At 41.5% G+C, this 27,119-nt stretch overlaps 2 protein-coding genes across 10 annotated transcripts in view; one reads left to right on the forward strand and one right to left on the reverse strand.

The window, feature by feature from the left end:
* Window positions 1-12,081, reverse strand: part of C13H18orf63 (chromosome 13 C18orf63 homolog) — a 30,229-nt gene extending 18,148 nt beyond the window's left edge. For 2 of the 7 annotated variants that reach the window (XM_032311465.1, XM_032311472.1), the window contains exons 1-7: window positions 10,554-10,879; window positions 9,420-9,588; window positions 7,215-7,293; window positions 4,960-5,016; window positions 2,324-2,435; window positions 1,687-1,728; window positions 65-141 (exon numbers count right to left, since the gene is read on the reverse strand). In XM_032311465.1, coding sequence (XP_032167356.1) covers window positions 65-141; window positions 1,687-1,728; window positions 2,324-2,435; window positions 4,960-5,016; window positions 7,215-7,293; window positions 9,420-9,588; window positions 10,554-10,575 — 558 coding nt within the window. In that variant the 5' untranslated portion in view covers window positions 10,576-10,879. The other 5 variants (XM_032311467.1, XM_032311469.1, XM_032311470.1 and 2 more) reach the window with 5 other exon arrangements.
* An 8,355-nt stretch (window positions 12,082-20,436) lies between these two features.
* LOC116571747 (cytochrome b5) overlaps window positions 20,437-27,119 on the forward strand; it is a 41,983-nt gene continuing 35,300 nt past the window's right edge. Inside the window, exon 1 of one of the 3 annotated variants that reach the window (XR_004277980.1) lies at window positions 20,437-20,714. Coding sequence is in view for 2 of the 3 variants with exons in the window: in XM_032310054.1 (XP_032165945.1) it covers window positions 20,586-20,714 (129 nt within the window). In the remaining variant the exon portion in view is untranslated. The remainder of the gene's footprint in view (window positions 20,715-27,119) is intronic. The other 2 variants (XM_032310054.1, XM_032310055.1) reach the window with 2 other exon arrangements.

The raw sequence follows: 27,119 nt of genomic DNA on the forward strand, positions 1-27,119 counted from the left end.
TGTTGGTAATAAAGTATATAGTAAAGATAGCAAAGTTAATTATAGAAATAAAAATACATGGTACCTCAGGTAATGGCAGTCTGATTGTGTAAGCTTCTATACTTAGACAAACTTGAGTTTCGCTTACATTGATGTCTAATACTGAAAATAAAATATTTAACTGTGAATTTCCTGGAATTATTACTCCATTTTATTAAGTTAAATATTTTAATAAAAAGTAACTTTAAGTTAATTTATTCACATTAGAAACTCAATTAAGAATATGTAATTTTTCCTCACATGGTAAAATCCAAAAAAAATCACCAAGTAATGTTTGAGAGTCTGCAGATGAGAAAGAGGCCTGAAACAAAATGGAAATATGGGCATGTATGTGTTGGGGAGGTCACAGGGCAGGGTTACAATAAGAACAATGAGACATCCCACGGTTAGAAAAATTCAACAAGTAATTTTACAAGCTTGATTTCTATTACATGTGAAAAATGGACACTGTCTTCTTAAATTGGGAGAGGTGCCATGCCCAGCTCCTAACTTTATAGTCTTTTCCTAACAAATGCCCATCAATAAACCAGGAGATACAATACAGATCTCATAGAGCACCAAGGCTCCTACCTTGCTTTCTCATAATTAGAATTACTTATATAAGTCAGATAGTGGTCATCTTGGGAAAAGGTAGTACCTGAAAGAAAGCATGAGGGGATTCCTGGGGTACTGGTAATGTACTTCTTGATTTGAGAACTGGTGATGAGGATATGTTCAGTCTGTGAAAATCCAATGAGCTATATACACTTATAATTTATCGATTCTGCTATAAGTGTTATATTTGGCAAAACTAAAAGAAAAGTTCTAACACAAGAGTGAAGAATTTTGCTCTTCTCAACTTTTATCTTTAACCTCTGACATCTATAGTCTCTTGACAGTGTCTGAGGATGAAACTAAATTTCTGTAATGAACCCATTTGCCTGGAGCAAGAGCACAGTGACTGCCACTCCAGTTTAAACACAAAAGTAGAGGAAGTAGGGCAAATAAACTTCAGCCTGAAAGTCAACTCAAATTAAATAGTTGTGGATTGTAGGTGATAGCTCAGGATTTAAGACTATGCCCAAATTGTGGTGAAAGCTAGCATGATTGATTAATGTCTAGTGGAGCTTAGGATTTCCACCTGTCTGCTATCTGTGGACGACTACTTAGGAACAGGTCTACTTGAACAGCCATGCTTATCAATGAAGAATTAGACCATAATATAAAGTGTGTATTTTAGATCATCTTTGTCTCTTTACACAATCTTTTTTTCTCTTTTAAGAAAAAAAAGAACTATGTTCTCATAAGAAATACATCTTTTACTTACAACAGTACTAAAGAGTTTTCAATGATATGACTCTGGAAACTATACATTACAAATGCTTGCAGAATTTAACTTCTTCAGAGTAATAATTTGAATTAGGTAAGATACTAAAAATATAGATTTTACTTCCAATTAAGAGAAGTGATTTTTTTTTCTTTTATAAATAAGAACATATACTGTGGCCCAGAGAGGATGTCCTGGATAAAATTGTGATTATAATAATATATGATTATATTCTCATAATCATCAAAATTGTAACAACCCACCAATATGTAACATTGTTTTCTTCAATGACTGTTAACCATATTAATGTTTTATCTATTTATTTATGCATTTTTACTTACCAACAGCACTTTGCTTTCCCATCTGAGAAAGAAATTCTCTTCCTTAAAAAATTCATAAGGTAGTCCATATTATTATAACTTATAAATCATGCTTAATAAATATAACCTTTTATGTTTAATTATCAAAGCCAAGGAAAGTACCTTAAAATGTAGTTTTACACAAAGGAATAACCTAGAGACAGTTCAGAGAAAAAATATAACCACTCGAAAATTATTTTTTCAATTAAAAGGACAAATACCAATTCTTCCTTCTAACATTTATTTCCTGGCATCGAATTCTTAGAAAATGGTCAGACCTCAACACAAAATTCAGAATAGCCTTTTGGTTCCAACAGTTTTTGGTAATTTGTATTCGTTGTATTATAATGCACCATAACTTATATTTATTCCTTTCTAAATATCAAGTATTATATAATGTTAAAAAAATTCTTTGAAAAAACATCAGCAGGCCTCTCAATATCATCCTAGGTAAGAAGATGACATTTATGTTGTTGTGGACTTGCCTGAGAAGGCTTAGTGGTGGCTATGCTTTAAAAACTATTCCCTAAAAATAGTATATCCTGAAATTTAAAACAGATGTACAGAATAGAAGTAATCTAATTCAGAAACCCCCAATGACTGAAAGAGATATAGTCACCTTGCACCAAGAGATGGCCAATTTTATTCCAGGCTGGAGTAAGTCTAGCTGTGAGTGAATATGAAAGGCAGTTTTGAAGAATTACAGGAATTACTCTTTGTGGAGCCTCTACCTAAACATAATAAAGAACAAAACATAGGCAAATTTATAGCAGTTGGTATGTCCTATAAACTCAAGGAAAATGTGTATTTAGATCACCATCCAAAAACATGGGTTATTTTGGATATGAGTTATAGTCATCACTACAGCTAATCTTTTCTGGTTCTAAAGTTAATTAGTGTTAAAACATAGTCACTTTGAAACCATGAAGACTATCATGCTACAATGGCAGTATTCTTCCTCCTTATCCTGGCCCAATAAGCCTAAAGTTTTAGAGCTCCTGTGCTAGAATATTAAACTTCATATTCAGCTCTGCAAAGAACTGTATTATGGTTTTCATTGTTGTTCACTCTATTTTAACATCAGAAAACAATTACTTACATGAGCACACATGAAACCAGCAGACTAGCTCAACCTGTAGAGTATTTTTTAAAATCAAGACTTTAACTTCTGACTAATAAAAAGTAATAGGATCCAGATTTATCCTCCCACTTTGGGTAACTAAGCAATAACTGAGCAAGTTACATGAAACTGTGGTTCACAAGACACTGGACATCTAGCAAGAAGTAATAGCAATCCTTAAGAGATGGGAAACCTATAATTAGACCCCAATATATTGATTACAGAGGGTTTTAGGCTGTGGTGCAGGGAGGTAGAACCCTGGAAAACCCAATGGTCTACCTTAGTTGACAGGATAGCCGAGAGGTCAGGAGGGCTAGGGAGCTAGTTTTGGGGGCAAAACATTACAGAGGGGAGAGAGGTGCACAGAGAGCAAACTCTGAGATCAGTAGAGTCCCTCTTGAGTCATCAGCGAAGTATGGATCAGCCACACACACATATAAGAAAATACACAGAGCTAGGAAAAGAACCAAGGTTTTCTTTTATTCAAATAACCTTGTAAATATAGTCCAAAAGAAAATGCAGCCATTGCCACTTTTAGTAATATATGCATAAAAATTGAGAGAGCCAAGGAGAACTGTTTTCTAATATCATTCACCCCTCATTTTTGTACTATTTTAGTTTCTGGTAAATTTTCCTAGGATAACTACTTTGCTGGCAGTGAAGAAGACAAATCTGTTCAATCTGTTTCATAGATATTTTATTAAGGATGCTCTCTATCAATAGGAGTTCAGGCAGCAGGATGAAGCCAACCTGTAACACTAACCTCAAACATGAACCCAAGGTCTCAGGCCTAAATGCCTGAACAAACCCCATAAACTATCGGGATCTTTCTTAGAAAGCCAAATGGCTTTCTCCTTGATTCTGTACTGACCTTTCTGCTTGGATGGAGGTATTAACCCAAATACAGTAGAATGTATCAACATACATTCAGCCTTGGTGTACAAGCCCTGTCATCAATAACCATCCTGATTCATGACCTGGAGGCCTTTCAGAACAAAGATGGTGTCACTGACCACTGCAGCTAAAGTCAGTGCCAAATTTTGTACCATGTTTTCTCAATAATTTATACAACAGGTAGAAAATAAGAAAAATACAGTAGCTTAATAACACTATCAACTGCTGTGACCCAATTAACATTTCTAGACTACCTGACACAGCAGCAGAATATACATTGTTTTTAAGTAGGCAAGGAATATTTACTAAGGAAGACCATATTCTGGGCCATAAAACAAGTCTCAATAAATTTTTAAAAGTTCAAGCTATATAAAACATGTTCTCTAGTCACAATCAAATTAGAAAAAAATAGATGGATTCTTGGAAAATCCCTGGATATGTGGAAACTACATAATACACTTCTAACTAATCCATAGTTTGAAGAGGAAATCAAAGGGGAATTAGAAAGCATTTTGAACTGAAGAAGATCAAAACAAAACACATACGTAGGAGGAAATTTAGAGCACTAAATGTTTCAATATTAGAAAGAAATGTTGTCTAATCAATGACCTCAGTTTCCACCTTAAGAAACTAAAAAAAGAAGAGCAAAATAAACCCAAAGTAAGCATAAGAAAGTAAATAATAAAAACAAAAAGAAAAACAATGAGATATAAAATAGTAAGACAATAGAGAAAATCTACCAAACTAAACTCTTGTTTTTTGCGATCAGTAAGCTTGCTAAAGCCTCTAGTAAGACTGATTAGGGAGGAAAAAGAAAGACAAGACACATTACCATTATCAGGAATGAGACAGGTGACATAACTACAGACTCTACAGCAAAGGAAGTTAAGGGTGTATTATAAGTAATTTTATGTCAATAAATGTAACAAGTTAGGTGAAATGGACACATTCCTTGAAATAGATAATTTTAATAGTACTATAATCTATTAAAGACATTGAAATTGTAGTCAAAAACCTTCCCACAAGGAAAATGCCAGGCCCAGATAATTTGGTGAATTTTACTAAGTTTTTATGGAAGAAATAAAAATTCTATACAAACTCTAAAAACTAAAAAGGTGGTTCTTTCACAGAAAGCAGTATCATATGAGAAAAACATTTTAATTTTTGTTTGCTGATGAACAAATTGAATACATAATTAATATAAATAGCATTGGGAATTATTAAACTTCTGAAAAACTTACTTTAGCTCCATATTTTTCAATATAGGCATTAAGTTTCCCAGCTTTATAAAATGGTATCTATAACAATAAAACAACAAAAAATACACATTTATAAAAATTACTTAACACAAATACATTGTTAAACAATGCAATATATAACGAATTTAAACATTGTACAGCAGCTGACCCATCATCAGGCTATCATCCTAACAGCTTCTATGCCTTGGAAAAGCAAGTGATATTTGTTCTTTCCCTAAAAAAGAACATGTGGGTACATTCTCAAAATAAAGAAAAGCCTATCTGAAAGTGACATGAACCTAGAAAAGGAAAAGGCTAATAAATTTCATATAATATCTAACACCTTTCTTAATAAGTTTCTAGGCATGGATAAGGAAAAGGGACACAAACGTGAACTCAAAAGAGAGTTCAAAAGGCCAAAGTGTTTCAACTAACCAAGGAAAGAAATAGAAATCAAAGAAGGTATTATTTTTAACGTAACAGATTTGCAGATGTGCAAAGGTTGTTAATACCTAGTGTTCATGAGAATGTGGAAATACTGTCTCTCTCAATACACTATTAAGATGCCATCTAGTACAAGCTTTTCAGAGAATAGCATCAATTAGATTTTAGTTTAAAATGTACTGCAATTGCACTTCTAGAAAGTTAACCCACAGAAACTACCAAATAAAGACTATATAATTTTAATGATGCTTTCTGAAGTGTTGTAGAAGTACCACTAGAAATTTAGATGCGCATTAGAAAATATTAACTAAATTATTATACACCCATACAATGAAACATTAGACAGCCTTAATAATGGATAAGATGTATGTACCGAAACAGAACAACATCCAGGAGAGGATGTTCAAGGAGAAATGAAAGGGAAGTTTCAAAATAGTATGTATAAAAATCCAATTTTCTACTTTAAATATTTTCAAAAAACTTATGGTATGTAATATCTTTGTAAGAAAGTAAAACACATTTTTAGATGGCTACTTTTCATTTAATATTCTTGCTAAGATTAGGATGCTTGAATTTACAAGAACTCTGAAACAATGTTCCCCCTGTTCCATAAAGATTTGCAGGTAGAGAGGAACCCAAGTAAGAGGTAGTAGTGTTTACTTGTCCATCAACAGCTTATCTTTCTTAAAAATGATATAAAAAATGAGAAAATAAAAGATGAATATGTAATAATATAACTTAGAATAAAAATAAAGGAACTAAAGATTTTTTGATGGATTGTTAGTATTAATAAATGTTCATTTCCCTGGATTCTGAAGAACAAAAATCTCAGAATATGAGGATTTTCAGAAAGATTTTTGATAAAAATCTGAGGATAATATAATTTTTATAAAGATTTTTGGCTTTTCATTATCATTTCCAGTGACGTACAGCACTGGGAAATAGGTTTCTTACTGTAGTTTTATTATGTGCAAATTTTAAAAATTTTTTAAAGACTATTTATTTGTCAGAAAAAGAAAGCACATGCAGGGGCAGGAGGAGCAGCAGGCAACTGGAGAAGCGCGTTCTCTGCTGAGCAAGGAGTCCAGTGTGGGACTGGGATTCCAGGATCATGACCTGGACCAAAGGCAGAGGCTTAACTGACTGAACTAGCCATCCCTAAAAATTTTGTTTTAAATAAAATTTCAAATAAAAATAAAAACTGTTGGGGAGTCTGGGTGGTTCAGTCAGTTAATCATTGCCTTCAGTTCAGGTCATGATCCCAGAGTCCCAGAATCAAGCCCCATGTTGGGCTGTTTGCTTGTTAAGGAGTCTGCTTCTCCTTTTCCCTCTGTGTGTGCATGCAAGCAGGAGCACAATCCATCTCTCTTAAACAGATAAACAAATATGGGGGGGGGGGAAGAAGAAATATCAAATTTAATGTAAATAAATAAACTGTTGATCTAAGTTCTTTAAAACAATTGGAGATGTATTGGAATAGGAAATTTCTTCCTTTATATTAAGTAGAATTCTAAAGAATAAAATTTTAAAAAATATTAAGGCCATGCTCTTAAAATTATGTTATATTTTATTCATTAATAGTCTTTATCTTTGCGCTTGTGACAAACTAAATATTAAATTAGAACCACAAAAATGAATTTTAAACATCAGGTATACCAGTTAAAGTCTATAAATGGTTCAATCAAACTATAACATGGTAATTTGGTTTCATAAACCACCTTCAATTTGAGCTAAAATTAATACCTGAATTATTGCTTATCAGTATTGCTCCCAATAATTAGTAATAACACTTCATAAAATTTTAAAATACTAACCGCCATCACTACCCAAATTTGGCTTAATGTTCCAGGCACAGGTGATGTAAGAATATCTTGATGCAAAAACAGCAATTGTCTGTAGAGATGAAACATACAATTTTAAGTGGACTTGCCTTCTGTCTGATTTTACTTATCAGAACATTTTGAAAATTGCTTAGTTCAAAAGTTTACATTTTTCCTAGGGAAAGATTGTGTTATAAAGACTTCTGTATCTCTCCTCACACTTAACATGGTAACTCGAACATTTAGCCACTCAGCCAAGACTTAAGAATGTTATAAGCTTTCAGATATTGATGTGAATATTGTCCTTGCATCTGATTTTCCCAATCTCTTTCATCCGTGAACCTAGATTTCTCATTTAAAACTCCATTTCTGTCCAAAGAGAGACTTGAAGATATCTTAATGTTGTTAAGAATCCAGCTCTTCTACTCCTGTTTTCCTTTTTTAAGTGGTAGTCAGGAGGCAAGAGTCTAAGGATTTATCTATCAGTGATATTATCAACTACTTCAATGTTAGAACTACTAACTAGATGCTTTTCCTTCAAAAAAGAAATTTTTTCCAAGCCTAAATAAAGTAGGTAGTGGTTTCATTTTAGTATTCAACAGCCAAATGAACTTACAACAAAAATCACAATTCAAATTATCATCAAGAATTTTGTTTCAGGGGCGCCTGGGTGGCTCAGTGGGTTAAGCCGCTGCCTTCGGCTCAGGTCATGATCTCAGGGTCCTGGGATCGAGTCCCGCATCGGGCTCTCTGCTCAGCAGGGAGCCGGCTTCCCTCTCTCTCTCTCTCTCTCTGCCTGCCTCTCCATCTACTTGTGATTTCTCTCTGTCAAATAAATAAATAAATAAATAAAATCTTTTTAAAAAAATAATAATTTTGTTTTAAAGATCAAGGAAAAGGTGGATAAAACCACAATAAATTTCAAAATTAGTATCAAGGAAACAAACTTTAAAAAAATAAGAGTGTGTAGTGGGGAGGGGTTACCTCAAAAAGTTAGATGGGCACTTCTGTTTCTGTTAAGACCCCTTGTGCAGAACCAGATGCAACAGATACTTGGTTTTGCAAGGCCTGCCTTTGTTTGACATAGCTAAGCCTATATTGCCTACAGTGAATCAAGACACCTCACTCTGTGGGCATGGCCACCTTCAGTTTGAGGGTAAACAGGAGAAAATCTCAGGTTTCCCACCCATTTGTTTCCCAAAGGAGTCACAGGTAAATGTCCAGTAAGTATCAAATTATACCTTAGCACAAAGGGTACAGGCTCCTGGATGTATTTACTGAAAAACTATACATTGGGGAGAAGAAAACTTTTGTAAATGAGATAAAAATGGGAGGATACCCCCAAAAGCATCTTCTTTATTTCTGGCTCCTAGCAATCTTGCGTTTGTTCCTCTCCAAGAAATTCAGTTACGGATATTATCTGTATTCTAAGAGTCCTTCTTTGACTGACTCAAATAACTTAAGGGACTAATAAATGGTGGGTTCTTAGCAATCATGGAGTTATACTTTAGGCTTCAATCAATCTTGGGTCATTTCAAAATAATTCTTGGAGAAATACTCTACAGAAATTATCTTATGTTGACCTGCAAATTAAGAAACTGCATTAATCAAAAATGCTTATAGTATCTCCTAAAGTGTTCATAAACACCAGGTACTCTGTAAATATTTATTAATTTCTACCTCTAAGTTTTTGAGAAACTAATTTATCAACGTCCATAAAAAATTTAAAAAGATCACACGAGAAGTCACAAATATAAAAATTCAATAATGTGACACTCAATCACAGATACTTTAAGTCCTTCCCTAAATGTAATCCAATCTATCTGGTCAGAACAAAACTGAATTCTTTTATTTAAAGCTATATACACAGATTAAATAAAAGAGTATTTTGTTGGGATGCCTGGGTGGCTCAGTTGGTTAAGCAGCTGCCTTCGGCTCAGGTCATGATCCCAGCGTCCTGGGATCGAGTCCCACATCGGGCTCCTTGCTCGGCGGGGAGCCTGCTTCTCCCTCTGCCTCTGCCTGCCATTCTGTCTGCCTGTGTTCGCTCTCTCCTCTCTCTCTCTCTCTCTGATAAATAAATAAAATCTTTAAAAAAAAAAAAAAAAGAGTATTTTGTTTTAAAGGAGATACTTCCAAAACAGCTCTAATAGGTCTCAAAAAATTTAGAAAGCCTTACTTATAAAATGGATTTTTTACCTGCATATCTTCATTTGTGTACTTCTAATCTCAGTATCAGCCACCTCATTACTCAGTATTATCCTGACAGCACAGAGTTTGTGTAAATCTGGAGATGTGATGAAGAACAGTGATTGCTGCCTAGAATCATTCATATTTTCCTGTTGACCGAATGTCTCAGCTGCCAGGCCTTTAAAAATAAACAAACAGCAATAAAATAGCAGTGAAATATCTTATCAAAGGGTTTTAATATGAACTCATCACAGAATATTTGATGTTGTATTGGAATAAGGCAATAAAAAAATATTAGCAGACTTTAGCATTTAAATATCATTACCATTTTACCCTTAAGAACTGTTTATCCTGGGTGGCTCAGCTGGTTGAGCAAATGCCTCTTGATTTTGGCTCAGATCATGATCTCAGGGTTGTGAGATTGAGCTCAAGCCTGGCTCCACACTCAGTGGGGCATCTGCTTGAGGTGCTCTTTCCCTCTGCCCCTCTCTCCCATGCACACACACTCTCTCTCAATAAATAAAATCTTTAACCTGCTAGAACATGTTACAAACATCATTAAGATGTAATACAAACAACCTCCAGTTTACCTTTTTATATTATCAATTTCAATGGTTTTTAGTATCACAGTTATGCAACATCACAATACATACTGGAAATTTTTCATCATTCCAAAAAGATAATATAGAATTACAAGGCTGAAGTTCTACACCATAAGTAAAATAACTTGAGTGTAATAACACAAAAATGAGCTACTGTTTATCAAATGCCTGCTCTGATCTAGATACTAGATATATTTCTATCCCATTGTCTTCATTTAAGAATGCTAAAGTTCAAAAAAAAAAAAAAAAAGAATGCTAAAGTTCCTGGCTATTCTTAAGTTTCATTTTGTTTTCAGAAAAAAAAAGTATCTCCTATGACAGTATTAATTTTTTGAAAATCTAAGTGTATAGTGAAGTCTTCTGTTGCTTCAGGTTATCTTTAAAGCATTTCAAGTTTGAATACATTTTTCATCTTTTTACATGAAAAGAAGTATTTACTAGGATGTCTAATTTTTGCTATTCAGTTTCCTTTTCCACAGTTAATTCGCTTTAAAACTTCTATTTGGGACCCGTTTCACAGTTGGTAATTCACAGAGCATACCTCCAAAGTCTGTCCTGGGCATTAGAGAAAACTGGCATGTGCAAGTGGCGGAGTTAAGCTCAGTTTCTCGCACATGCACACACACAGCAGGGGGAGGTAACTGAGAGTCTAACACTTCGGATTTTTAAACAGCAACACATTTTCTCCCTTTAAGAAGAAACGTAATCACGGATCCGCCCGGGAATCGGGAATACGACCAGTCTTCCGCAGGATCTCAGGAACCACAGGTGTTGGGGTCTAAGGCGATGGCGGACAGTGGCCTTCTGGCTGGCTCCCATGCAGCTTCCTCATTCAAGAAGGAGTGTTTCAAAGCTTCGTCTCTAGAGGAGCACTTGGTTCTCTTAGGGACACGACTCTCAGGTTAACACAAATTCCCACACGTTGTTAATGACCTCATCAATGGGATTTCCCATAGCGTTAAAAGTAGAAACTGTCCTTCCTTCCGCTTTCCTGCTCTATTTTAACGTTTACTGTTATGAAAAGGTTTTTTAAAAAAGTACAAGTTCCAAGACAAAGACAACCTCCTTCGCAATTTCGCCTAAAACCCACTTTCTCTGAAGCACTGTGATAAAGGGCACCAAAGCGCACCAGGCAGAGCATCACGCGAACAGCTCAGGGCGGCGCGGCCGAGCACACGCTGCGCGTGCCCGGAAGAACGCAGCTCAGAGCCGCAGGCCCGCGGCCGCGGCCCACTTTCACGTCTGACCTATTTCCCCCTAAGATGACCCCTGCGGATTTTAACACCTTCCCGCGGAGGAGGCGCCGCGAGATCGCGCCGGCCTTCGGCGGCGGCAGAGAGCCGCGCGGGAGCACCAGGGCCCCGCCGAGGAGCACTCCGGGAGCGGTTGCCGTTCCTCGGCGCTACCGTGGGCGCGTCCTGAGGTCAGGAGCGGTAAACCCGCAGCGCTCCGAGCCGGTCCCCCTTCCCCGGGTTGCCCCGGAAGCCGCGCAGAGCGCCGCACAGCTCAGTCTCAGCGCGGGATGAGGTGCCGGCGACACGTGCGGTCAGCAAGCCACAGGGGCCCGCAGGGGCCCCGTAACCTACCCCGCCCCCCGCGGGCCTCGTGTTCTCTGGGCGGGGACGGGCCGCGCGGGAAGCCCTTCCAGGTCTTTCTTCAGCTTGGCGACGCTGTGTGAGCGCGGCCTCCAGGAATTAGCCGGGCGCGCCGGAGTCCGGGCCGCGTCCCACCCTAGCGCCAGCAGCACGCCCCGCAGAGATGCGCTGCGCTTCTCGGGGCGCTGGGACGGGCCCCCCGCCGACGCTCCCTGCCGCTCACAGAGAACCTGCAGCGCCTTCAGAGCCGCCGCCTCGTGAGGCGAACCCACAGGCCTTCACACTGGCGTGAGGAAGGGGTGCGGCAGATGGCAGGGCCCACAAGGGCCTCCGTGCTGCCTCTCTGCATCCCTCACGCTGACATCTCCACAGGGACGTTCGCCCTTTGCTCTGAGGGCTCGCAGTCCTCCTCACCTGCCGCCTCTGCGATCTCCTCCCGGCTCTTGGCTGTACTCCCAGCACGCCCCGCGCGCCCTCCCGGCAGGCCACGCGCCCCAGCACGCCCCGCGCGCCACGTGCTCCCAGCATGCTACGCGCTCCTCAGGTGCTCTCTGGCACACCCACGATCCTCCGCCGCCTCCTTTGCGCTCTCCTGGCAGCTCTCGGCGGTGCTCCCAGCACGCCCCACGCACCCTCCCAGCCGGCCCACGCGCCCCAGCATGCACTGTGCGCCACGTGCTCCTAGCGTGCCCCACGCGCCTCATGTGCCCTCTTGGGATACCCATACTCCTCAGCCGCCTCTTTTGCACTCCCTTCGCTGTCGTTGGCGCCGCAGGAATTCCTGCAAGCCCCACGCACGTGCGGCACGTGTGCGCTCCCGGCACGCCCCACATACCCCACATACCCCACCACGCCCCAGGGGCCTCGTGCTTCCCCGGCATGCCTTGCGCACCTCGGCTTTTTCCACCAACGCTGGTGACTGGTGACGCCGCCTCGCGTTCATTTAGAGAAGAGCTGGGGTTGGCCCCAGCGGGAAAGCGGAATTGGGGCGAGAGGCCTTCTAGCTGTGGAGGGAGAGCACAGGGTGTCTCCTGGGGAGCTGTAGGCGTTGGCCTGCTCTCCGCGCTCACCTAGGTAAGTGCGCCCTTTCCCTCCCATGAGGGGCCCGCCGAGTCCGAACCGTCCCTGACTGGAAGGTTGTGCAGCGCTCTGCGGAGCAGCAGCTGGCGGCAAGCCCATCTCGGGCACCTCCTCCATTTGACGGGTATTTATGAGGCGCCTGCTGTGTGCCTGGAGCTTTTCTAGGAGCGCTGAGAAGGGACAGACCGGCACGGAGGAACGGACGGGAGCGGGAGGGGCAGCCTCCTAAGGAGGCCAGGGCGGTGTTTCAGGCGAGCAGTGGTGCGGCCTGAATCCGGGGAGGGCTGGGCAGGGGGACTGGGTCAGGAACGAGTACGTTTCAGACACGCATTGGCCTGCGGTGTCGGAGGAGCCAGGTCGAGCCCCACGGACTGGGAAGGACGGGGTTGCCGTTGGCTGAGAAGGGGAAGGCCCTGGAGGAAGGAGGAGTGCGTTTGGGGATGAAGGTGAGGAGGGGTGCGGTTCCGGGCACGTGGGTGTTGGGAAGTGAAGAGGATCTGCGTGTAACGGTTTGAAACCACGCGGCCGGATCACCAAGAGGCCGTGTAGGAAGAACAGAAACCCTTACGGGGGCCGGGGACACTCCAGTGTAAGCTCCTGGAGGGGAGGGCGACCGCCTAGCTGAGGGCCGGGGTATTTTTATGCAGAGAAGAGCCATTTCTGAACCTCGCATTTCGCCAGTCTAGGAAGGTGCATTGTGAAAGGATGGGACCTGGTATGTGTTTGGCCCACTACGGTAGTTCACTTGTTTTGTGTTTGCAAAATAAGCTTTGGCCAAGAGGAGTGCGCGTAGGTATCTTCCTTACTCAGGAGGAAGTGCTCGGTAGGCGTTTGGTTACTCATCGCCAGCCGGGAGGCCGTCGTAAGTGATTATCACAAGAGTGGCCACCAAAATCAGCCTGTGACCGATTGTAATGTGCTTTTGAATCAAATATACCAGCAAATAAACTTTTTGACCTTTTTAATTTTTTTTTTTTTTCTTATTTGAGAGGAAGAGAGACTCCCCTGTGCCCAAGGCCTAGAGAGAGGAAGCAGACTCCCTGCTGAATGTGGAGCGGAAGACGGGGCCAGATCTCTTGACCCTGAGAGCATGACCTGAGGCAAAATCAAGAGTCCTTCAGTTAATGGATTGAGGCACCCTATCCTAAACTTTTATGGTCTGGTTTTATGTCAGCAGTCATTGGAATTATTAAAACAAATCTTTGAAGACAGGAAGGTCTCTATTCCTACCTGGCATATGCACACAGGAAGAAAAAAATTGCATTAGGACAAGGTGAAAAATTAATACAGATTCAGTTTAAATAAATGTATATATTTACTAGCTTTTTTTTTTTTTTATCAGTTTAAGTACAGGTAAAGTCTAGTGTTTTTCATTTGCAAAACACACCTGTCAGCACTTCATGTTCTTAATACCTCTGCTATTGAACTTATGGTCTCTGGCTTCAACAGTTTCAACAAGGCAGAATTAAAGATTTGCAATTTTCAGATACGCCCACATCACCAAACACCCAAGTACTACGTCCAGTTCTAGTCCATTAAAATGAAACGTTGCCTTATGGAACAAAATAGATAAATCTTTTAAAATGTGAATAAATCATAAGTAGATATTTTTATGGCTTTTCAAAAAAGACTGTCATTGTTTATCAACCTGTCAGACCTAAAAGTAGAATATTACCTGCATCTCCAACATTCCTTCATTTCCTCTCCCAGACACTTCCTCACTTACCCCAAGGTAATCACTGTTTCAGCTGCTAATGTCATAAGTTAATCTTGCTTCTTTTGAAAATTTATATTAATGGAAGTGTACAACATGAATTCTTTTGTGTCTAGCTTTTTTGTTTTTGTAAACATGATTGTGAAATCCATATTATTGAGGGTAGCAGCATCTCATTCATTTTCATTACTGGATAGAGTTCCATTGTGTATATATACTTCAATTTGTCCTTTTTTTTTTTTTTTAAAGATTTTATTTATGTATTTGACAGAGAGAGAGAGAGATCACAAGTAGGCAGAGAGGCAGGCAGAGAGAAAGAGGAAGCAGGCTCCCTGCCAAGCAGAGAGCCTGATCCGGGGCTTGATCCCAGGACCCTGAGATTATGACCTGAGCTGAAGGCAGAGGGTTAACCCACTGAGCCACCCAGGTGACCCCAATTTGTCCTTTCAGGGGTTAAATGGACAATTAGATTCCTGCCAGTTTGGGATTATTATGAAGAATGCAGTGAAGAGCATTCTTGTTCAGAAAAAAGTCAGAGAATGCTAAATAGTTGTATAATTCTATTTTTATAAAGCTCAGTAGTTCTCCAAGAAAACCTGAACAATAAATTGTTTCTTGATACATTTATATGTGCATAAATTTTTTTATAAGCAAGGAAACAATAAGCGCAATTCAGGCTCATAATGAATGATTTTTAGGTGACAAAAGGATGGAGTGTAGGAGGAGCCCATAGTCCCCAAGTCAAAGCGTTCATTGATGCTCATTTATATTATTTTTCTTCAAAATATGTATGTGCATTCACTTATATGAACATTACATCATTGTTTTTAGTTAGTAAAACACAAAATGTCATAGCGCCAGAATTTTTATCTAGGGAAAAACTTTACTGACAGGATACATTTTGATGACAACCTTGTGGACATGGTTATTCAATTTACCAGGTTATATGAGTCACTTATTGTTTTTCCTTTTATCTCACAGGCATTCAAGATGGGAAAGAATCCTCTTAAAGATTCCACCTATGAAGGTCAAGGTTGTTGCATTATGTTAAATGATGTTTAAACTGAGCACACAAAGATTGGGCCATATTTTGTGGTTAGGCAGGTACCACATTAAAATGAAGGTTATTTCTGAGAAAGATTACCTGGGAAAGAGTCAAATCTTTATTCAGATCTGGAACTAGGATGCTAAGCTCCAGGTGGGGACTGAGGCTGTGTTCAGCATGCATCTTGACCTGGAATTTGAAGAGTTTGGATGTCTAAGAGCCTATTTGTGGTAGAGCATAATCAGCTGTCCTCAAACATAGAGAGGGAGACTGGGACCCTGTATGATTTCTCCCTAGTAAGGGTTCCCACTGGGTGTGTGCCTCGTGGTCACAGGAGAATTGACAATTTAATGAACTGATTCAATTGACATCACTGCTGCATTTATTAAAGATGAATTGAGTCTCTCAGGCTCTAGCATCATTGTATGTGGTGGAAAATTATTTTTGCTTCCTTTAGCAAGGTTCATTTGAATATTCTGGCCCTGCTGTAAGAAAGCAAAGAGAGAGCTATATCTTCATACTTAAACCAGAGTGCCAAGGAGGAGTGGTGGGTGACAGGGAGTGATATCTGTAATCAGTAAGAGGATTAGGGAAATAAAGATATCCAGAGACTAATATTTACTTCTTTGTAGCATCAGCTTTAGAGATCGGAAGTGATATTTTTATTCAGGTAAATAACTGCTTCTGGCATGGCGCTTCCAGTTTGCAAGAACTCCCCTGCCCTCTCCATCATTCACATTGTACACTTATGCAGATGCATTGAGCACTTTGGATTGCTCCTAGGTGTGCACATTGTTCATTTTAAACTATTTTCATGCTATTGCTGCATTTAGCCTCTCTTTTTTGTGTGTGTCCTAGCCTGGGAAAGAAAGAAAACAGCTTTATCTTTAGTATGTGTCTTGGGAAAAGTTAGAAAACTTAGCTAGTCCTCTTGCTAGTGACAGATAATCCACATTTTTCAGTATGGTTAAAGTAAAATTGTGACATTTCCAAGTACTTACATGCAATCTTCTATGTAAGTTTATACCCGTATTCATCCAAAAACATTTATTGAGCATACACTGAGTTCTGGGCACTCTGCTGAAGACACAGCTGTGACCAATTATCCCTGCCCTTGAGGAACTCTTGGCCCAGTGAGAAGGGCAGAGGTGTAGACTGATGACTTAGTGAGTGTGTGGTAATCAGAGAATCAAGGAATATTGAATGGGCATTAGTGAGAGGGGAGGAGTGTGATCAGCACGTGCCTCCTCCAGTGTTGACTACTAAGCTGAGTCAAAAAGGGCCCTGAGTTCTAGGGCAAGAGAAAGGAATGAAGAGAGTCCTCTGGCGAAAGGAGACTTGAACAAGGGTATGGAAGTAAGGATAGAATGCTGTGTCTCCAGCGACAGATCTCACTGTGGCTAGGTTAGGCTGTAGGTTTGAGCTGGAAATGACAAAAGAAGGAGCAGGAATGAAGCAGATTTTGAATGATCTTGGATGCTCTGGTAAGGAATGGGAACTTTAGTTACTGGGAGACCTTAGAAGGTCTTAGGCAAGTAGTGATGTGACCAGATTTTAATTTAGATTCATTATTCTATGGAAGATGGACCTGAGGAATTGAAGACTAGAAGGAGAACCTGTCAAGGTATTGTAAGCAGGTCGGCAAGTAATCATGAAAGGCAGATCTGGCAGAATGGTACTAGGGATAAAAGAGGAGACAACTCATTAAATATTTAAGGGGGAAAATCTCTGGGACTTGGTGATATCAATTCTGAGGATGACTTGGATAATTTGCAAGCTTCTTACTTGGGAAATACACCATCAACTGTTTCATAGAACTGTCTGGAACCCTAAACCCTTTACAAAGTTAAATAGGATACCTGGAATTTTCATTATATATACCATTTTGCTCTTGTTCTGTTTATTTGTGCTATAGACAAAAAGATTTTAAAAAATATATTGCAGCCATGTCCTACTATCAAACATTCTCCTTATTTGCCTGCTTCTAAAGAAGGACATACAAGGAAAATGTGCCTAAGAATGTATTTTCAATAAGCTATATAATTATTGTTTGAAGTTAGGAAAATTGCCCTACTTCAGCAATGAACTTCAGACATTTGATGAGCTTTGTGATCAGATAATACCCATTGCTCTCTCTTCCTCATTTCTGCTTCTGCAGTCCAATTGAACAGAGATTCTCAATTGACAATTTGATATGATACATGGATAGAAACAGCCTCAAGCCATACGTACTTTATTTGAAAATGAATAAAAATGTAATATATTTAGAAAATTTTGGAAATTATTGCTAATAGGAAACTATTTAGAAATCAACAAGATAGGCTATATAGATGAGAAATTTAGATATTTTTTGAAGGAGAAAGTTAAATTTTGCTAATATAGTATTTAAAAGGCCTGGATATAATGCAAATTATCTGTAGATATTTGAATTGGGAGTCCCATCTTTGTTGAAGGGCCCATTTGTTTGAGGGAACCAGTTCTCTATGGTTTACCTGTATAATGGAGAATTTAACTATCAATGGGCAAGGAAAGGCTGTTCAAGCACATCTTGTGCATGATTGACAGAAGTAGAAAATGAATAAAAAATGTAATTATGTTTGCTTATTTTTGGCTTATAGTGGAAAAGAAACAGTTCTTTTTACAGTACATTTTTACCTGAGGAACTTTAGAAGTGGTGTTGGTTTTCCAAATGTTTATAAAAATGTCTTTGCTGGAGGGGAAGTCAGGAGTTTATAAGTATTTGTGTTCTTTAATCTCTCAGGTTTGTTTCCAAATTTGCCTAGATTTACTTCACCTTGGAGCACCTACCATATAGGATGTTTCCTCATACCTGTGTTTTAGAAAAAGGAAGCCTTGTAGAATAATAGTAGCAGCACTAGCTAAAATCTATTGACTTCTATGTGCCAGACCTTGTCCTAAGCATATTATAAGTGATATGCCTAGAATAGGTAACTGACAAGCTCATAGTTGTGCATCTCTGAATAAATCATCACTAAACCAGGGGCAGGATCCAGGTCACTAGTGCCAAAGTTTTGTTTTTAACCACTTCTGGATTTGGAACTGAGACTGAAATCTGGAACAATATTGATGGTGGATTATAGATATAGCCATGATCTTAAGAGAGTCAGTGCTCTGCTAGAAGTCATGGGAAGATTTAGCTGTTCTAAAAACTGTTTAGGGAAGTAGTGTAATCTGGTTTACTATTTTTAAAATATATAGGAGCATTATAACATGAAATGTAAACATTTGAAAAGAGAAAAAGTGTCAAGTCAATAATTTAAACTCCTGCTTGGAGCAACTAGGAAAAAGAAAAATAAACATAAGGTAAACAGATGGAACTAATACAGAAATTAATGAAGTTGGAAAAAATAGAGAGAAAAAAAAAGAAATCTGGCTCTTTGAAGAGATCAGTAAAACTGACAAACCTCTAGCAATACTGACAACCAAAAAATGAGAGAAGTCACAAATTACTAATATCAGGAATTAAACATGGGATATCAATATAAACCTTACAGACATCAAATGGTTAATAAAGGAGTATTATGAGTGGCTGAAATGGATCAATTCCTTAAAGAGTATGAAATACTGCAACTCTCCCAGTATGAAACAGATAATTTGAGTAGTCCTGTGTCTGTTATGGAGATTAAATTCATAGTTTAACTTCCTGAAAAAGAAATCTGCAAGCCGGTATGGCTTCCTTGGAGAACTCTACCTATTCTACTTTTAAAGAATAATAAAACCAATTCTACAAACCTCTTCATAAAATAGAGAATACTTTCCAATTCATTCTCTGAAGCCAGTGTTACTCTGATACCCAGACCAGATAAATACCATGTGTGAAAGAAAACCGCACACCAATTTCTCCCACAAACACAGATAAAAAATTCTTTAAGAGAATATAATTTAGCAATAAACAAGTGGGGTGTATTCAGAAATGCAAGGCTGGTTCAATATATGAAGACCAGTGTATTCCATCATCTGTAAAGGCTATTTAGAAAGCTTGGAAAAGTTTCCTTCTCCATGGCCGTGCATTCCTTTGGAGGAGGTAAGCAGTGGGGAAGGGAACTAACATTTATGAGGCTCCTGACATGGACGAGCTGTGTTGAGTCTCTAGGAGCATGACCTACATGCGTAACCTGTTGTGTAGGCCCTTTTAAAGAATTCACTACCGTTGTTGAAAAGGACCTTAACAGATGACTTGATAAGACCTCCCCAAGCATTTGCAAATCTTCCTATGAGTGCTCCCTAAGCTGGGGAGTTGCTGTTCTGGAATCCTAGTGCTGTTGATCCTTTGGGATTTATGTAAACAACACGCCGTTGAGAAGAGACAGAGGGGACCCTAACGCAAGTACTCGCCCAGTCAGTGTCAACAGCGGAGAAGCGCTTCAGAGCTTGAGGAGTAACTAGGACGTTTTTCTTTGTACCGCACAAACAATTCCCTGGGTTTTCTTCCTGTGAGGATTGGATACGCCTTGGGAGGGGAATGTCCGGCACAATTCCCGAGTGACGATGCTGCGCAGCACACGTTCTCTGACGCAGAGTGATGGCACTGCGTGTTTTAAGTCCCCGAGGCTCGGGACTCTCCCATCACGTTAACAGATTTTCATAGTTAACAGACTCGCAGTGGAGCGACTTGGTTACACAGTGACATCCAGGGTTGGCCAGTCTGACCCGACTGCGAAAGCGACGCGAGGGTGGCGTGCGATCGCGGGCCCCCGCCGACCACCCTTGGACCTCCGCCCCACGCAGATACCCGACGTCAGGCGCCCTCCGCCCCCTGCCCCTCAACCTTCTGCGCAGACGCAACGGAAGCCCCGCCCCAGCTCGCCACGCCCTCCGCGCGCTCCAACTACCGAGGCCTGAAGGGCACCTTCCGCAGCCAGTGCACGCCCGCGCGCTGGGCGGGGGCGCGCTCGGGTTGGCGGACGGTGTCGGCCGAGGGCGGGCCCCTTGAGTGACACGCGTTCTGTCCACTCATCGGAGGCCGTGCGCCACCGCCCCCTCCGCGGCGCGGGCCGCCCTGCTCTGGGCGCCGAGCCGGGGCCCGGGAATGTCCCGGGCCCAGCAAGCTGAGACGCGCGCTCCGCTCCTCCCGGCTCCGCTGGTGTCTGCACGGCCCGAGGCTCTCCGCGTTCCGAAATGGCCGAGCAGTCGGACCAGACTGTCAAGTACTACACCCTGGAAGAGATCCAGAAGCACAACCACAGCAAGAGCACCTGGTTGATTCTGCACCACAAGGTGTACGATTTGACCAAGTTCTTGGAGGAGGTGAGTTGGAGAGACGCGACGTCGGCTGGGTTTGGGGTTTCCGGGCGGCGAACCGTGTGTCGCTCGCGGCGTGGCGCGGTCGAGTGTGCGGCTGTGTGGAACGCGCTCGCCCGTGCGTGCACCGCTGAGCGCGTTCCTTCCGTCTGCACCTGTGGGTGCACCTGTGCTCACACACGTGGGGCGCCCCCCGAATCCGGACACCTGAGTGGCACCCGCTCCGCACGCCTGGGAGCGGCCGCGGGGTCTGCACACCTGGGCGTGCGCCCCCGGGAGTGTCCCGCCGCGCGTCGGCCGGCGTCGCTGCCCCGCGAGCCATCTCAGCAGCGGCGGGTGCGGGTGCGGGCGCGGGCGGAAGCTGCCTCCCTCCGCGCGCCGGGGAGCACCGCTTAGAGCGGGGTCGGGAGCACCTTCGCGTCCGGAGCTGCCTTCCTGGGAGGGGGCGCTGCTGCGGAAGGATTTGGAATAACCCTTTATGGGTTTACACGGGGGCTGGGGCTCCATCGGAGACCAGGATCCTCGAACTTGGATTCCCAGTAGAAGCCGGTTGGAGACCACCCGCCCTGAGAACTGTGAGATCCCACCAGAGAGGACCCAGAGTCCCGAGGGCTGGGGGTAGTCCGCCCCCGCTGCCCCCGGCAGCCGCAGGCCCACCCGCACCCCCCACGCGCAGCCTGTTCTCGGGGAAGGAGTGCGGGGATTGTTAACCGCATCCGGGGAGGACAGCGCGGCGAGGTGCGGTGCTGGACTCGGGACTGGGGAATCAACCCCGCCTGCGTGAGGCTCTGAGGCAGAAGGAAGGGTGGGTGGTGAGAACCGCCAGTGGGACTTGAGCTCGAGCTTTGGGAGTTGTACACGAACTTGGCCTATCTTAAAGGAGAACATTGCTTTGATGAGGTTCTTTGCATTAGGTTACAATGTTTGCAGTGAATTCTAGGGTGTTTCTTTGCTACTTCTGGATTTGTTTTATCACTGTGGGCGAGCTAGAACCGTAAATCCGAACGCAACCTTACCCTCCTTCGCCGCCCCCCACCCCTGCTCCTCCCCGCAAACAAAGGAGAATGTTTAGTGATGCTAATTTTTTTACAGAGTTGGAGGGGAAATGGAAGTCACAGCCTGGTCTCAGCTGAATTACAATTTACCTCAAGGGACTTTTGCTGAGAACTTTTTTTAAAAGCTGTGTCTTAAAAAAGCTGAAAGTGATGTTTATTAATAAGATATTTTACTCCTAAATTGCCAGTTGGTGGTGTGCCAGAAGATAAAATAGTGTTCCGATTGAGGAGTGGTTTGTAGTAGGAAGGCACACCTGATCTGTCCCTCCTACCTAGTCACAGGCCATAAAGCATCAGGAGTTCATAACCTGGCACCCTTACATCAGGGCTAACTGATGCCAAAGGTCTACTTTCACCTGTTCCTTTTTCCTCTCCCATGGTATGTGTAATTCTAGAATTTTAAGATTTAGCGTGTGCTTTCTTTGTTTCTATCTGTAGGAAAGAACAGCATTTATGAAATAGTAATAGGATATTTTTGGAAAAAGAAGTTTCTTCCTTCTTTTGTGGGCTCTATTGTGTCCATTGTGTTGTACGGCGTCTGCCCTGGCCTCTCCCCCCACCAGATGTCAGCACTCCCTCCCTGATTGTGACAGTCAGATTGTCTCCAGATACTGCCAAGTGTCCAAAAATCACTCCTAGTGGAGAATCACTGTCCTAAAAATGTATTTTGCATAACTTTAAAGGTAAATTTCTCAGAAGGAGATAACAAGGAAGAGAAGATTACTAAACTTTAAGCCACTTACATTTCATTTTTATGAAGCAGGAAAGAGAATTGCACAGAATTTTCTGAGTAAAACTGTAAAAGGTGTGAACAAGCTGTTGGGTGGGTAAATTAGCGGAGGACCAATTCTTTTGTTTAATCGTTTTCAGTACTCTGAATGTAGCTTGAGAAGAATGTGTTAGGTAATAGATAAAATGCAGTGAAATGAGTTTCTCACTAATATTTGATAACCAACACAGTGAGATAACTAAAAACTATTTATAGTGAGATAAATAAAAACAAGTTTACGGTGGTTCCTGTTTCCTTTTCTCAACTGGTACTTGGTAAAATGCTCCCCCTTATAGCCTGCCTGTGACTTGAGTTTGGGGCGCCACTGCTGTCTGGGCGTTGTGCCCTTCCTTTTGATCAGTAAGTTCAGTATCTTCTGAACTCTTTCGAGTGCGTCTCCATCAGGAGATTACAACCCGAGAGGAAGATGCATCATTTCTGTTCCCAGAAGCTTCTGTTGGAGGAAGCAGGACTAGCACTGGAAACAGTGCTGTGCTGGGGTCCGCGGAGTTTAGTTGAGTAGGGAGCAGACCCAGGAGGGTGGTGTGAAGCCTCTGGCCTGAGCTCTGTAAAGAGGCCCTGAAGCCCACAGTGACAGGCTGGAAACAACGCAGGTGCTCGGAGTGGGGACTGGATTAAGGTAGCAGAGCAAAGTGGCTGACATTTTGCAGTTGGACCCACTGGCAGGAGTGGAGGCCTCTCTGGAATGAGACCCCATCCTAGGGTTCCTGCCTGTGGCTTCTTGCATCTTAAACACAAATCCTCTCCGCTTCTGCAGGCCACTCTGCCAGGTGTAAAATTCTTCCTAGATCTGTCCTGTTTCCATTACTTTATTCTGCCAGTACTGTTTATCTCTTAACTTCTTTTGAAGCAGAGAAAGGGCTCCAGGTTATCTGTCTCTTCCTTCCTCCCCTGCTGATTTCTTACGTCATTTTAAAAGCTCCAGGATTTCATGAAACTTTTCTGTGTTCACTAAAGAATGTTCTGCTTTCCCTAATTTACCTAGGTAGGAAAGGTTTTTCTTTTTTCTTTTGGAGTGAGGGACTTCCTACCTCTAAAGTGAACTTTCAGTCATTACGGGCTCTAGATCTCCCTCTACTATGAGTTCACCCGTCTGTATGGACAATAAGACTTTTCATGGCAGAGTATTTTTTCCTGCATTCATGTTGAGAAAATGTATAGTGTGATGGGTGGAAGGGGGTACTCCTCCGCTATCTACACTCTCCGTGTCTCCGATGCCTTATTTTAACGTAAAGTGGAGGATGGTAGTAGTGTCTACGTCACAGGGTTTATTACAAGAATTAAAACAATGCTGGTTAAACACATGACACAATACCAGACACGTGGATACATGAAAACCCCTGCTCTAGTTTGGTGCAGGGTGGGCTGGTGGCTCGTTTTCTGTAGTATCTTATGTAGCTGAGTGTTAATGGGAGATTTTAGGTAAAGGTGTAAATCTGGCAGGCGATGTTGAAATGAGAAAGGATTATAAAAATTATATGCTTCCAGTCAAGAGCACAGGTGAAGTTTCTAAGTTGTGCAATGAGCTCTATCTCTTGAAATAATAGCCTAAAAAAACTGGTTTGTTGTTCAAGAGGACGGGAGATAACCTGAGAGGGCAGGCTGGCTCATGGTTAATGGCACGCTGAGGACCAGCAGGTGTTGTGTTACTATCTCTATTGACCTACAGGATTTTATTGCTTGCAGTTTTTAGAGTAGATTTTCTTTTTTTCAGTCCTCAGTTCTAGTTTTTAAATTTATTTTCATGAAGCTTGGTTTTGTCTCACCTGATGGTATTATTAGCAGGACTAACGACTATAGAGCTTTGAGGGACAGTTACTTGAAATGAAAACGTAGGCCTTTGGGGCCAGGAGGAAAAAAAAATGGTTTGCTTTTCCCTTTCTGTGATTTAGGCAGCAGTGTGTATTCAGTTTTTAAGAGTTGTGGGAGGCAAGAAGAAAGCATTTTATAAGTGATGAAGTTATGTTAACTTGCTTTCAGCTCCAGTCAGTAGATGTTTGATTTATAAAATTGGTATCTTCCTAAAAACTGTGGTAGAGGAGAATGCCTTTGTGTAAAGTTGGTGCCTCCCTGTTTCTGTAGCACATTTTTTTGTCCTCCTGGATTTCCTTTAACAGCATTCTGCTTCACAGAGCTGTTGGTTCCTGGTTCGTTTTTGCTTTCAGAGACTGTGTTCATACTAGCAAGTTTTGATGTAGAGATTTATTTTTTGTTATTTTCCTTGAACATGGTTGCCTACTTTTCAGAAACCAGTGGTTCCTATCCTGGGGCCCTCAGTTCTCCTGGACCCAGGAAGAAAGTGGGTTCTTAAAACTTAAGCCCTTAATTCTGAAAAACACAAGGACAGTATAGCTTGATAAGGGGGTGACATATTTAGGGCTAAATCCTAAGTGCCTTTGCTTTTTTCGAGGAAAACTAATAACACTCTGAATCTGATAGTACTAAAGAGCTATGGTTGCAAATATGTCTTTGATGACTATAAAGTAGGAATGTTATTATTTCACATTCATAGTTTGGTAAATAAAACTTTAGAAAATAATGAAGCCTGTAGGAGGAAAATATAATATAATAGGGGTAAATGTGGAAAATATAATACAATAGGGGTAAAATATAATATAATAGGGGTAAATGTGGTTCAGGTGTCTTGGATAAACAGGCGGCAGAGCCACAAATCTACTTGGGGAATGTGAGCCTGTGGGCAGGGTCTTTTATATTTCTGCATTTTTTTCCCCCTTGGTAACTTTCTGCTACTTTTGAGAGGAGGTTTCAAGAGAGCTTGTGAGCTACTACTCTGTTTTGAAACATTAAAAACGTAACAATAAAAAGCAACACTTGAGATTGTTAACTTTTGACTTTTGTTTATCTTTAAGGTGGATGGAAATTCCAAAGGAAGGGAGAGGAGATTATGCAGGCCAGTTTGGCTAAATCAAGGAGTAAATAATGCTCATTGAATGCAGGTGTCTTTATTCCAAAGACATTGGAATGCAGGTGTCTTTATTCCAAAAGTCCTCCAGAACCATAGAAGACAAGCAATGGGTACCTTTTTATTTTTCTTTTTTAAGATTTTATTTATTTGAGAGAGAGAGGGGGAGAGAGATACTATGTGCACATGCACAAGCTGGGAGAGGAACAGAGGGAGAGGTACAAGGTGACTTCCTGCGGAGTGAGAACCTGACAGGACAAGGGGAGGGGGCACTCCATCCCATGACCCTGCATTTTTTTTTTTTTTTAAGATTTTATTTATTTATTTGACAGTGATTACAAGTAGGCAGAGAGGCAGGCAGAGAGAGAGAGAGGGAAGCAGGCCCCCTGTGAGCAGAGAGCCCGATGCGGGGCTCCATCCCAGGACCCTGACGATCATGACCTGAGCCAAAGGCAGAGGCTTAATCCACCGAGCTACCCAGGCACCCTTGACCCTGCGATCTTGACCTGAGTGGTAATCGCAGATCGGAGGCTTAACCCATTGAACCACCCAGGTGCCCTGCAGTGGGTGCCTTTTGGATATAATGAAGTTTGAACAAGCCAGTTCCTGCTAGACATTCTAAATGTTGGATGGGGGTTAAGAAAACTGTCTCATCTTAGACCCGTTTTGAGGTGAGTCAGGTAGAATCTGTAGATCATTTTCTTCATTCTTAAATGGGAACTATTCTGTCCCTTGTATCAAGTTTGTGAACATTAGAACAGTATGTGTATAAGCACTTGGAAAATATATAAATACTTTGATTATGATAAAGTTTTCTTCCCAAGTAAGTTAAAATTTTGTTGTATGGAAGGTTCAATATTTATTTAGTAGGAACACATATCGAATTATAATGTTAAAAGCAAAAGTGGTTCAAAATACAAATATTCACTTGAAATATAATTTTTGAGAAATATGCGCTGTGCGTTATGGGTATCCTCTCTTTTCTGGCGTCTTTAAAAATACAACTTTAATTTTTTCTAAAAACATTTTTATTTATTTTAGAGAAAGAGAGAGCATGAGCAGGGGTAGAGACAAGGGGAGAAGCAGACTCCCCCGATGAGCAGAGGGTCTGACGCAGCCCAATGTGGGGCTCAATCCCAGGAGCCCTGAGATCATGACCTGAGCTGAAGGCAGACACTTAACTGACTGAGCCACCCAGGTGCCCTAAAAATACAACTTTATTGCTGTGGGGGAAGGAATACATGTTACTCTAAGGAATTGGACCCTGTGGGAAAGAACAAGGGAAAACTCACCGAGTTCCCCTGCCCAAGGTGACCGCCGTGAATGTCTCGATGAACACCTTTCCAGGAGCTTTACACACATCCACCCTTGTACAGGGATTTGCTGTACGTAAATGATAAAATACTCTGCATGCTATTTGGTAATCTATCTTGTCCCCCTATACGTGGAGGACACCATTCTGTGTCAGTAAATTGTATTCTTCTGGCCACTTTCTTATTGGGTAGATGTGTCATAATTTATGTAACCAAACCTTTTGTTTGCACATTTCATTGTGCTGTTTGCCACCAGTGATGTCTCCCTAGGTGAGTCTTTGTAAACTAGATCGCTGGGTGGGAAGTTACACGCATTTTGCATTTTGTCCC

This window comes from Mustela erminea, chromosome 13 (genome assembly GCF_009829155.1).
Source record: "Mustela erminea isolate mMusErm1 chromosome 13, mMusErm1.Pri, whole genome shotgun sequence".
NCBI lineage: Eukaryota > Metazoa > Chordata > Mammalia > Carnivora > Mustelidae > Mustela > Mustela erminea.